The sequence below is a fragment of the Kogia breviceps genome, chromosome 1 (assembly GCF_026419965.1).
Source record: "Kogia breviceps isolate mKogBre1 chromosome 1, mKogBre1 haplotype 1, whole genome shotgun sequence".
In the NCBI taxonomy this organism is placed as follows: domain Eukaryota; kingdom Metazoa; phylum Chordata; class Mammalia; order Artiodactyla; family Physeteridae; genus Kogia; species Kogia breviceps.
The window spans coordinates 190,754,652-190,766,533 of NC_081310.1; the positions used below are offsets into that span (position 1 = coordinate 190,754,652).

An 11,882-nucleotide genomic window follows, 5' to 3' on the forward strand; every position below is an offset into this window, starting at 1 on the left:
GGAGGAAGGAGGTTTATTGTGGTTGCCGGGATTTGCGGCCTTGGCTCCCAGGGACGGATCACAGCTGTAATTTCTGGAGAAGCAGAGAACAGAGTGAGGGACTCTGGCGGGCGTGAGGCTCTGACGGGAGGGTAGGAACATGGCCGGCAGCCCCGGGCCTTGACAAGCCAGGCTTGCCTCTGCCCGAGGGGTCTGGCCCTCTCGGCAATTCCGACCACTTTGCAGGTGAGCTCAGGACACCTCCTGCTCCCAGGGTGGAAGCCCCCAGCCCAGGGTGACTCTCTGTCCCCCCAACCCTCAAAATATAGACGGCCATCCATGCCACCCCCTCTCCTGTGCTGGGGCCACGTTTCACATTTGGGAGCACTGGTGGGGAGCCTGGGCTTGGGACAGAAGTATTTGCCGAAGCCAGTGGATGAAAGGGTGGGGAGGTGAACGGCCATTTCCTTCAGTGCCCCTGACTCAAGGCTGCATGCAGTAAGCACTCGATCAAAACTTCAGGAAGATGTGGCACATATATACAATGGAATATTACTCAGCCATAAAAAGAAATGAAACTGAGTTATCTGTAATGAGGTGGATAGACCTGGAGTCTGTCATACAGAGCGAAGTAAGTCAGATGGAGAAAAACAAATACCGTATGCTAACATATATATATGGAATCTAAGAAAAAATAATGTCATGAAGAGATTAGTGGTAGGATGGGAATAAAACACAGACCTACTAGAGCATGGACTTGAGGATATGGGGAGGGGGAAGGGTAGGCTGTGACGATGTGAGAGAGTGGCAGGGACATATACACACTACCAAACGTAAATTAGATAGCTAGTGGGAAGCTGCAGCATAGCACAGGGAGATCAGCTTGGTGCTTTGTGACCACCTAGAGGGGTGGGATAGGGAGGGTGGGAGGGAGGGTGACGCAAGACGGAGGAGATATGGGAACATATGTATACGTATAACTGATTCACTTTGTTGTAAAGGAGAAACTAACACACCACTGTAAAGCAATTATACTCCAATAAAGATGTTAAAAAAAAAAAACAACTTCTTGAAGGAGTGAGTGAGTGAATGGAGTGAGTGAAAGAGTGAGTAGGGGAGCAAGCGAAGGAAGGGTGAGGGAGGGTGAGGGGCGGGTGGTGAGGAGGGGGACGGGGAGGCGCACCCACCTCGTCGATCCACTTGATGTAGGCGGACACGCGGGTGAAGACCGTGGGCTTCTTGAAGGTGTTGCAGCCCAGCCCGGAGCCGAAGCTGACAATGCCCCGCACCTCCCAGGAGCCGTCCTCGGCCTGGCAGTTCAGTGGGCCGCCCGAGTCCCCCTGCACCAGACGGGGCGGGTGTCAGAGGGAGGCTCGGGAAGCAGGTGAGGATCAGGGCGGGGCATCTGGGTTGGCCTCTCAGCCTTGGGAGCCCCTGTTTTGGCCTCAGCGTGTCCATAGTGAGGGAGGCAGAGAAAATGTGGTTTGTGGGTAACTTGGCCTTATTCTGGGGGTCCCTGGGGGTGTCAGACTAGGTCTTGGTTTGCTGTGTGATCTTGAGAGGTTGAGAACCCTCTCTGTGCCTCGGTTTCCCTAGCTGTTCAGGTCACCATGCCTAAGACTCTGAGCTGCCCAGAAGGATCGTGTAGGAGACCCGGGAAAGTGACGAAAATGGAGGTGGGGAGAGGCTCGTGTGTTTGAAAACGGGACAGTCCCTGATTGTCCTAGATGTTTCTTCGTTCTGTGTCAGACTCCCTGAGTCTTCCGTCTCCCTGCACCGATGGAGCTGATGGTATGAAGGAACGTGTGCCCGGACTTCACCGAATTCTCTTCTATCTGCGTTAGACTCAATTAGTCCTCATAGCAGCCCTGTGCTTACCATCGCTCCATTTTCTGCACGGGAAAACTGAGGTTCAGATAAATCCAACAGCCTGCCCAAGGTTACACAGCTATGAAGTGGGGGAACTGGGACTCGGACTCAGACTCACATTCAGCTTTCATGCTCAGGCCACAGTGCCGGTGGGGGAGGGGAAGGGGGACAGAGACAAGTTTCTCCTAAGCCTCTTAGGCCCAGCCGGGGCTCAGTCTCCCCCAAGGGAGAGGGTGTGGCATCTCCCCACTTCTCACTCCTTTGCCCTCCTCACTGCCCCCTTCCATCTGGCCACCTGCAGTAGGGACTTGGGGCGGCGCCTCGACACTCACGTTGCAGGCTGAGATGACGCCATCACCCCCGGCGCAGACCATGGTTTTCTTCACCGTGGGGCCCCACCAGTCTCTCTGGGAGCACGTGGCGTGATCCACTATGGGCTGCAGGCCCTGCTGCAGCTCGTCAGCGATGGGGCCGTTGGCTGGAGAGAGAACAGGTGGTGACCGGGCGGTCAGCCCAGGCAGCCCCAGCCCCAGCCCAGGCCCAGGCCTTCAGGGAACAGAGTGCTGGATGGGGCTGGGACAGGACCGGGCGAGTTCTGGATAGACTTTGAGGGACCCACACACAGGCCCTGAATTGAGAGGCGAGACTCTGAGCCAATGGTCCTGAAGTGTTTGGGTTAGAGACCCCTCTGAGGGCAGGGAAGGCAGAACCAACCCATAGAAAACCCCCGAGAAATAAACACTGAGTTATCTTTAATTTGGGTTCTGGGGTTTTAATTGCTAGTGGTATCCCTGTAGTTCTCTGCCTTTGGTGTCTCACATTGAAAGGTCTTTCTCACCCCCAAATTTTCGAGGATCTGCATCTTCATCTAAGTATTCTGTAGTTTCATTTATTTGCATTTAACCTTTTAATTCAGTTGGAATTTACTTGGGCACGTGGTATAACATAAGATCATAAGATCTGATCCCCCACCCCAAAATGGTTAATAGTCACTTACATGGCACTTACTATGTGCCTAGCCCTGTTCTAAGCCCTTGACAAATTCTAGTCCATTTAATCCCTATAACCCCCTTTATATGCACTTGTTAGAGTGTCTGCCACATGGTATATGCTTAATAAATGTTAACCATCATTACAAAATTAAAAAAGATGTGAAGATGGTAAGGCAGAAAGGAAAGTGGTGGGCAAATGTGGGTGGTGTGCTTATTATGGGAGCTGCTTCCTCCAATAGACGCTCGTGTTTGGACAGGGGCTATACTCACTCCGGAGACGGCCCCAGCCAGTGACGTAGCAGGGGTAGTTCTGAGGCAGCAAGGAACCCTCCTCTGGCAGGCAGGCTTCCTGGATGGTGTCACTCAGTTCCACGGGCTCCGCCAGTTTGATAAGGGCAATGTCATTTCTGGAATCCAAAGTGGAGGTGGTGAATGGCAGGAGGGCCTGGTCCTCCACGCCGATGCTAAGAGGCCCAGGCTGTGAGTTGGGAGTCGGGTCAAGGGCGAGCAGGGGTCCTCCATAAATATCCTGGACCTCCAGCTTCTTACTGGCAGACAGAGATGCCGGAGGACCAATGATCTGCCTTCTAACCGCATCGCCCGCTCCTGTAGGTGTAGCTTCTTCCCCCACCGCACCCCCCACCCCCACTCCCCCCGCTCCCCGCGCCACCTTGTGTCTTCACATCATAAAAGGCTTAACAGAGGGGAGACGAGAGCAGAAGCATTCTGAACCACCGCAAGGTTATGTATCAACTGAAATTCAGCTAAGCAGATTGGAAATTATAACGATAAAAACACTTGCGGATGCAATTTTTAATGTTTTCGTGTCGCCAGAATGAAAATGGACAACGCTAGAGAGAGCCTGGTTTGATTTCTAGTTCTGCCATGTACTGGGCTGTGTGACCTGGGACACATTCCTTAACCTCTCTGATCCTCGGTTCCTTGTCTAGGGCTGTTGTGGGGATTCAATAAGAGATGGCGTGTAAGCTGCTTATTACGATGCGGGCATGCAGTAGGCATCAGTAAAGGTGAGTGCTGGCTCATCCTCTGGCTGAGAGACTTCAGGTAATATACTGTGGGAGCCTCAGGGTCCTCATTCCCTGTGTACTTCCCAGAGACCCTTGGCCAGTGATGGGTACTGGAGGGGCGTCCATCACCACTTAGCATTTTGCCATTTTGCGTAAAGTCACCATCTGTTGGCTGGTCAGGATAAGGATGGGGTCCAGGGACCGGCTCCGGCTGCATCTCAGGGAGCCCTCCTTCTTCTGAGCTGCTCCCAGGGGGACTGTGAGATGGCCAGCTGGGCACTCACCGAATTAGGAAGGCGTTCCACTTCTCGTGGACAAAGATGGTGTCCACGTCCATGAACACGGAGCCTTCCTCATTCTCCACCTCCAGGTTGTTCTTCCCCAGGGCCACGCGGTAAGTCAGGGTATTGCTGGACAGAGCAAGGGGACAGGGTCAGGGTGGCCTCCTGTTCCCACTGGCCGGTGGGGTAGAGGGGGAAGTTGGGTCTTCCGTGACCCAGCTTTGGGGCCACCGTGGGACTTGTTTGGGGGAAGGCAGTGTTCATCCTATTGACCCTTCCCAGGGCACGGGGTCAGGACCCTGGTCTTGGAGTCAAGTCCACTTTGACTGCTAGGTGGGTAGGCTCGGCCTCAGTTCTCTCACCTGTAAGGTGGAGATAATCTTGGAACTCACCTGCCAGGGCTGCTGTGAAGATGAACTAGTCCACGCTGCTGCTGGCCTGCATTCTCTCTCCTGCATTCCTCTCTAACCGCCTCTCGCTCTCCCCTCACACAACCCGCCCCTGCCACACCGGCTTCCACTTTATCTCTCAAACGTACCAAGTGGGCTCCCTCCTCTGGGCCTTTGCATTCGCTGTTCCCTCCACCTGGAACACCTTACCCGCAGACAAATGACGTCTTGCCTTATTTCCTTCAGGTCTTTGCTCAGACATCCCCTTTCAAGAGAGATCTTCCCCCGGCCACGTCATTTAAAATAGAACTCCTCATACTTTTTACTCTCTTCCTGCTTTATTTTTCTTCATTGCCACTTGCTTTGTTATAGATTTACTTGTTGAATGGTCTGTCACTCTTCCTTCCACTAGAATATAAGCTCCCCGAGAGCACCGACTGTGTCCTCACTGCTGTGTTCCCTGGCGGGTAGTAGGAGTACACTACTTGTGGAGTGAATAAAATAACAACTGAGTTGCTGGATGGGAGTCGCTTCTCTAGCCCAGTGTCTGGAGTGTGTGTTCAAGAAAAGCAGCTTATGAGGCTCCTGCTCCCGGGCGAGGGCGGGGTGTCCGGGCAGCACCCCGCTCACCTGATGCAGTGGGCAGCTGTGAGGACGTGACCGGGGGTGATCAAGGTGCCACCGCAGGTGTGCCTCCACGTGCCGTTCTTGCGGTACTGGAGGGAGATCTGGAGGAGGGTGGGGAAGGACCACGTGTCAGCCCCCAGGGACCTGCTCCCCACCCCACTCCACCTTGCCTTCCCCACCTGCTGCAGCGCACTTACCTGCCAGGGCCAGCTGTGGGGAATGGCGGTGTCTCCGCCCACCACCCGGGCTGATAGGTTGGGCTGGAAGATGGGGACCCCGCAGCTGGAGGCTGGGGATACAGGAGAGGAAGAGCACAGGTGAGCCGGGCTGGCATCGCTTTGGGGAGGGGGCAGGTGGAAAGAGCACACATTTGGGGGCTGGGCAGACAGGGGTTTGACTTTTCCTGCATGACCTTGGGGAAGCCGTCGAGTTCGCCGGGCCTCAACTTCCCTTTCTGTGAAATGGGGAGACTAGCCCTAACCTGGTAAGTGCGTCCTGAGAACTAAATTAGATGATGCAGGTAAAGAACTGAGCAAAAGACCTGGTATAGAGTGAATGTTTAATCACTGAAGGAAACCCGAAGCGGCTGGCTTGTGTGTGAGTGCCCAGGTACACCCGTGTCCTTCACCCTTACCCTGCTGTCCCTTTTCAGGCCGCAGCACAGTGGGGGTGCGTGAGCACTGAATCTGCAGAATTCCAGACTGTCATAGCTGGGGAGCTGTGTGGAACAGTCAAGAGCAAGTGCTGTGCAGTGAGAAAGACCCAGACTCAAATTCTGGCTCTACCACTAACCAGCCGTGTGATCTTGAGCAAAATATTGAGCGTCACTGAGCCTCGGGCTCCTCATCTGTAAAATGGGGATATTAACAGACCCTGCCTCTCAAGGTTGTTGTAGGATCAAACCGGCTCCTGAACGTCAAGGGCTTAGCACAGTGCTTGGCACATAGCGAACGTGCGAAACACAGGAGCAGCTATTATTGTCATTACTGTTGTTATTAGCTGGAGGACTCTTCGTCAAGTGCTCTCATTTGCCAAAAGAGCCAATGAGCTTTAGAGAGGGGAAGTGGCTTGTCCAGGTCCTGCCAAGAGAGAGTGGTGACATTCGAGCCAAGTTCCTGGATTCCCAATCTGGGAGGTCACCAGCGTGGTGAGGAGCAAAGAATCCCCACATGAGAAATGCCAATGTTGGGAAAGGTAGGCCCTGATGGCCCCCGGGGTGGCCCGGGCTGAGGCATCTTCTGCATCCCTGGTGCTTCCCATACCTCATGGCTCATCCTCACCCTGGGGTGAGGGTCGTCGATCCTATTTTGCAGATATGGAGGCAGAGTTGCCAAGCAGGCAAGTGGCTCACCTGACACCCAGCTGGTCAGTAGTAACGGAACCCACATGGGACCCCAAAGCTCCTTTCCTGAAGCCCTGGAGAGCAGAGGGTCCCTGACCCCATCCTTGTCCCCGGGAGGCCAGCCCAGGCTCACAGCCCGCCGGCTGCAGCTGGTCCCCAAGCTTACCGTAGGCCAGGAGCACCGTGAAGACCGTGGCGCCCAGCATCTTGCAGGTGCTCAGGATCGAGTGGCCGTCGGGGCGGCCGGGCCCGCACTTATAGGCAGGAGGAGGGTGGGTCCACCTAGTCAAGGCTGCGCCACCCCTTGGGAGGAACCTGTTCTGTCAAGGCCCTTTCCCTGACCTTGGCTGGTTACTGTTTAATTTGTGCAGGAGATGGAGCTGGCTTGGAGGCATGGGTTTCCCAAATATCCTGAGACAGAGCAAATCTGAAGTTTACAGGTTTGGGGGGCCCTGCCACGCTGCTTGGCCTGACTCATTTTTTGTTTTTTTTTAGTTGTCATTTATTGTGCCGGGTGCCGTGTTCAATACCTCTTGCAGTCACTTAATTCTCCCAACAACATGCGGTAGACACTCTTGTCCGTCATTAAACTTCACGAAGCTGAGGCTCAGAGGGTCAGGGGAAATCCGGGGGTCACACAGCTGGGCAACAGCAGACCCAAGATTTGAAGTCAGCGCTTCTAACGTCAGTCTGGGGCCGCAAACTCCTGTGATGCACCGCTTCCTTGTCTGTCTTTACAGCTCTCTGTTTGCTTCCTGTCCTTTTCTTTCTCCCTTATCCAACGAATACTGTCTGGTCTTGGGGTACCCCCTGCTCTCCAGCACCTCTTCCCCAGGTTTTGGATGGAGGCCGAGGCGCTGGCACATCCTGAGAGGTGCTTGGTGGGCTAAGTTCCTACTTGGAGCCACAGCTCAGTTGTCTCCCAGAAAGGTCTTCGGTCTCCCTGTCTCTAAAATGGGCAGGTAGGACCAGATGGACTCTCAGGTTCCTTTCAGTCCTAAAATTCCATGACTTGGATGTCAAGGTCGAGTGCAGATCTGGATTTGTGATGTGTGCCCGGAAGTTCCAGCTAGAGCCCCAGCAGTTTGGGCTCAGCTTGGCTCTTGGAGCATCTGGTTTAACCCACTTGTCCTGAGGCCCGACTTCTCCCCTTCGTCCCCTCTTGACTCATTCTCGTGCTCCTAGGAAGTTGTTTTCTGAGCTGGGCCCACTGGTCCCATTAGGAATTATTTCCTAATAAATAAATTCAGAACGCTACACACCCTGCTGCCGGTCATGGTGGTGAGCTGGGGGTAGAGGAGGACCCTTTAACTCACATATTTTTACAGCTTAAACCTTTTTTTTTTTTTTTTTTTTGCGGTACGCGGGCCTCTCACTGCTGTGGCCTCTCCCGTTGCGGAGCACAGGCTCCGGACGCGCAGGCTCAGCGGCCACGGTTCACGGGCCCAGCCGCTCCGCGGCATGTGGGATCTTCCCAGATCGGGGCACAAACCCGTGTCCCCCGCATCGGCAGGTGGACTCTCAACCACTGTGCCACCAGGGAAGCCCCCAAATCAATAAAGTTTTGACTGAAAAAGCAACAGCAGAGAGGGAGTGTGAGGGAGTGTGTGTAGGGGTGATGGCCTCAGAACTGGGGTGTCTGGGGGATCTCAGGCTGCAAGAACTTTCTGTTGCTTTCTAGAGGCTGGTCAGTGACTACTGCCCACCACACCTCAGACCCAGCGCTGTTGGTTACCAAACTCTGCCAAGGCTCACCCTGGGCTGGGGACTGACATCGTAACGAGATACAGGCTGAGCTAGGACGGTATTGGGGGTTGCCAGTGTTCTGGGGGCAGGAGACGAGACTCCTGGTTTCTGTCACAGTCAGTGACTTGCTGGACCCTGGACCTCGGGCAACTTCTGTGGCCTCAGTTTCTCTTGAACATCTTGGGAAAATGATTAGCTGGGCTTCTGTGAATATGGGAGTTTGCTGATTTACACACACAGACAGCAAGGTCTAGGCACCCATCTCAGTCACGTGTACAAGCCCATGGATATACAAGCATACAGGGACAGGCAGACAGACGGACAGACAGACAGACAGACAGACACACACCAGTGTCATGCATAGAAAGCATTCCGTTATAAACACAGTCACTCTCAGAGCCCCGAGCCACACGTTCAAAATGTACCCCGATATAGAAATAGCCACAAGTGCACCGGCACATAGGTAGGGAGGTACCAGATAAAAAGTCATTCATGGGCTTCCCTGGTGGCGCAGTGGTTGAGAGCCCGCCTGCCGATGCAGGAGACGCGGGTTCGTGCCCTGGTCCGGGAGGATCCCACGTGCCGCGGAGCAACTAAGCCCGTGAGCCATGGCCGCTGAGCCTGCGCGTCCGGAGCCTGTGCTCCGCAACGGGAGAGGCCGCGACAGTGAGAGGCCCGCGTACCGCAAAAAAAAAAAAAAGTCATTCATTTTTTTTTCTTTTGGAATGTTCACAGAGAAACTGACCTTTTTGGAGAGGGAGGTTGCTGGCTGCTCTGGAAGGTACAGACGGCATCAGCTTCAGGGGAACTTCATCGTTTTGAGACATTTACCAGTTGAGGTCCTTTATGTAAGACAGCATCAGCAATTGTACTTGGAGAAAACTGAGGTCACCTTAGTCTGTTTCAGATGCTGAAGATGGGATGTTGAGTGCTTTGCCTAGTGTTGGACCATATTCCCAAAGGACGGAGAACCTAGAGCCAGTACTTCCTAGCTTTGTGACCTTGCGCTAGTGACTCAACCTCTCTGTGCTTACACATCCTCATCTATAGAATGGAGATTAAAAAATGGTACCAGCCTCACAGGGTTATTGTGAGGAGTGCCTGGCAGAGGGCAAGCACTGTATAAATGTTGGCTGTTATTATTGTTGTTGGTCATCTGGGTCTCATGAGAAAGCTTGAATCTGGACTGTCACTGGGCCCTTTTGCCTTTGTGGACCCCTTCCTCCACCAAAAAATATTAATAATTTTATGTTTTACGACTGCATGGGTATAAAGACTAGTATAATCCATTTTGGATTCTGTTCATTTTTTTCCTGCCAATTTTAAGAGAAACTAAAACATTTTTGTGGGCCTTAAAGTTATTGTGGGCTCCAGGCACTGGGCCCACCGTACTGATGATGACGATTTGGCCCTGGCTGTGGCCCCTCCGCGTGTCAGGTTCTGTACACTGAATGGCTGAGAGAGGCGCTGGGGAATGTTCTCTGGATCATCATGAGTGCCTGCTCTGGACCCTGGAGGTGCCTTTAGCCGTACCCTGGGGCAGCCAGGGAGAAAACTGTGCTCTCCCTGGGAGCAGCTGGGCAGAGGTAGGAGCTGCCTCTGGGCGTGTGCACGGCTGGCGCCGGCCCCTCCTGACCTGGCTCTGGTGCAGGGAGCCATCGGCCAGAGGACGCCATCGCCCCAGGGGCTCAAAACGCCTGCATTTATGGTGGTGACACTTGGGGGGCTGACCTGATTTTCTGGCCACCAAGATTGAAGAAGCAGCCCCAGGAGGACTTGGGAATAACTGCAGAGGGGTGCCCTGGGGGAGTGGATTGCTGTGATTGGAGGGCAGGGGGCTTGGTGTTGGGTTCACTTAAAGCTGTGACTCTTGCCCGCCCAGTCTGTGAGGCACTGACTTATCAGGTACCCAGAAGCCCTTCACTCCTTCATTCTTTCCAGACTCGCTGAGCAGCTCCGGTGCGTAGGTGCTGTGCTAGGGCCGGGGCCACAGAGACGGTAAGAGTTCAACACCGCCGGACCCCCCCCCTGCCTGGCAGGGTGATGTGTTCCTTGGAGTGTTCTGGGCCAAGAGCTGGGAGCCCCAAACGAGAAGAGGTTAGTTCCGGGTGGGAGCTTGATAGGGAGCAGGTGGGAAAGGGTGGTTTCTCTGCAGATTCCGTGTCCAAAAGGAACATGAGGACTTGAGACTGAGAGGACGCCAGAGACCCCCATCCTTACCCTGCTGAAGCTCGTGTATTCCAGGGCCTGGAGCAGGGCCTTGCAGGATCTGGGCACTCAATGTCCCCCAGCTGTTCAGGGCCAGACTGTGCTGGAAAAATAACCATGGGTGACTTGGCAGAGGCTGGGCTCAGGGGAGGGGAATGCCAGGAGAAGCAATGCCAAGGTTGGAGTCAAGCGGGAAGGCTGTTGGTGAGAGCCTGAGAAACAGGGCAGGTGCCACTGACCGGGTCCCATAATTTTTAGTTGCTGGGACAGGACTTTTGGGTGGCAAGTGTCACATCTTGGGTGGGACCCACTAAGGAGGTGGGCCTGGGGGGCTGGCAGGGTTTCTCCTCAAAAGTCAGATGAAAGTACTGGGTGTTCAGAGAGGGTTTGGGGGCTGGGTGAGGGGTTCGGGCTTTGGTGATGGGGGCCGGGGCTCGGCGGGGGGAAGGCTTACTGAGAGCACGGGACCTGCGCAGGGTTTGAGGAGCCGTTTCCCCTTCCCACTCCTGGTCCCTGAATCACTTCAGGCCTCCTTATTCCTCCCATGCCCTCTGCCTGGGCTGGGAGCGGGAGGTCTTGTGCGGGCCGAGGCTGGGGCCCCTCTCCACTGGATCTGAGGGTGGAGGGCCTGGCGTGGGACCGCTGGCCTGTGTCCCTCACATTCTGAGGGCTGGAGGCCCACATCCACCACCGGGCCAGCTGGGCGGGGGCTCTGGGGCTTGAAGTTTAGCCTTTCCCTGTCAGTATCTTCTGTCCCTCAGCTCTGAGACCCTTTTGCTAGCATGTCAGGGGTTCTGATGCTCTGCCCTTGGGAAGGCAGATTGAAGGGTGACGCTTAACCCAACATGTGGTGTTAATGATGGTGGCATCTCAGACCACAGGTGGCATGTGGGAGTGGCGTTTCTCAGGAAATACACTTCAAGGACGCAGCCTTCTCCAAGCAGGGCCTGTGAGGAAGCCAGAGGTGGAGGGCACCCTGGCTGCTGTCATACCACCCATGTCCAGCCGGGGGCAGCGATGCCCAGCCTAATCTCAAACTCCTGCACCCCCAACTCGGGTTGCACTTGACAGACGGGGGACACCCTACCTGGAAACCAAAGGGTTGGAAAGACTTTGAGACCCTCTCACTGAACAGATGGGATGACCGAGACCCAGAGGGAGCCTGATCTGTCCAAAGCTACACAGGGGTCACCTGGCTCTTTGCCTTTCATCCAACCACCCATCTGCGGGGGAGGCTTGGGGTGTCTCTGAGTGCAGCAGAGAGTCTTGGGGGGCTCTAGGGTGCCTCAATCCAGAATCCCTGTGGCCTCGGTGCCACCCCTGGTGCATGTCCTCCTCTGAATGAATTTGCCAGGCAGGGCGTCTGGATGGGTAGGGGCACGAGCTGTGGACCGAGCAGCCTGGAGCTGCCTCACTTGCCT

At 54.8% G+C, this 11,882-nt stretch overlaps 1 protein-coding gene across 1 annotated transcript; it reads right to left on the minus strand.

Annotated features, from left to right (window-relative positions):
• On the minus strand, positions 1 to 6,721 carry CTRC (chymotrypsin C). The gene is made up of 8 exons (XM_059037753.2): positions 6,674 to 6,721; positions 5,363 to 5,454; positions 5,169 to 5,266; positions 4,153 to 4,278; positions 3,111 to 3,247; positions 2,181 to 2,326; positions 1,167 to 1,319; positions 1 to 73 (listed from the first exon to the last, which is right to left on the minus strand). The coding sequence occupies exons 1-8, from the start codon at positions 6,711 to 6,713 to the stop codon at positions 59 to 61; spliced, it is 807 nt and encodes a 268-aa protein (XP_058893736.1). The 5' UTR covers positions 6,714 to 6,721; the 3' UTR covers positions 1 to 58.
• Positions 6,722 to 11,882: the final 5,161 nt, after the last annotated feature.

Coding starts and splice junctions, on each gene's coding strand:
- CTRC (XM_059037753.2), bottom strand. CDS start 6,713: ATGCTGGGCGCCACGGTCTTCACGGTGCTCCTGGCCTACG. Junction 5,455..6,673: donor CACGGTGCTCCTGGCCTACG/GTAAGCTTGGGG, acceptor CTGTATCCCCAG/CCTCCAGCTGCGGGGTCCCC. Junction 2,327..3,110: donor TGGCTGGGGCCGTCTCCGGA/GTGAGTATAGCC, acceptor TTCTCTCTCCAG/CCAACGGCCCCATCGCTGAC.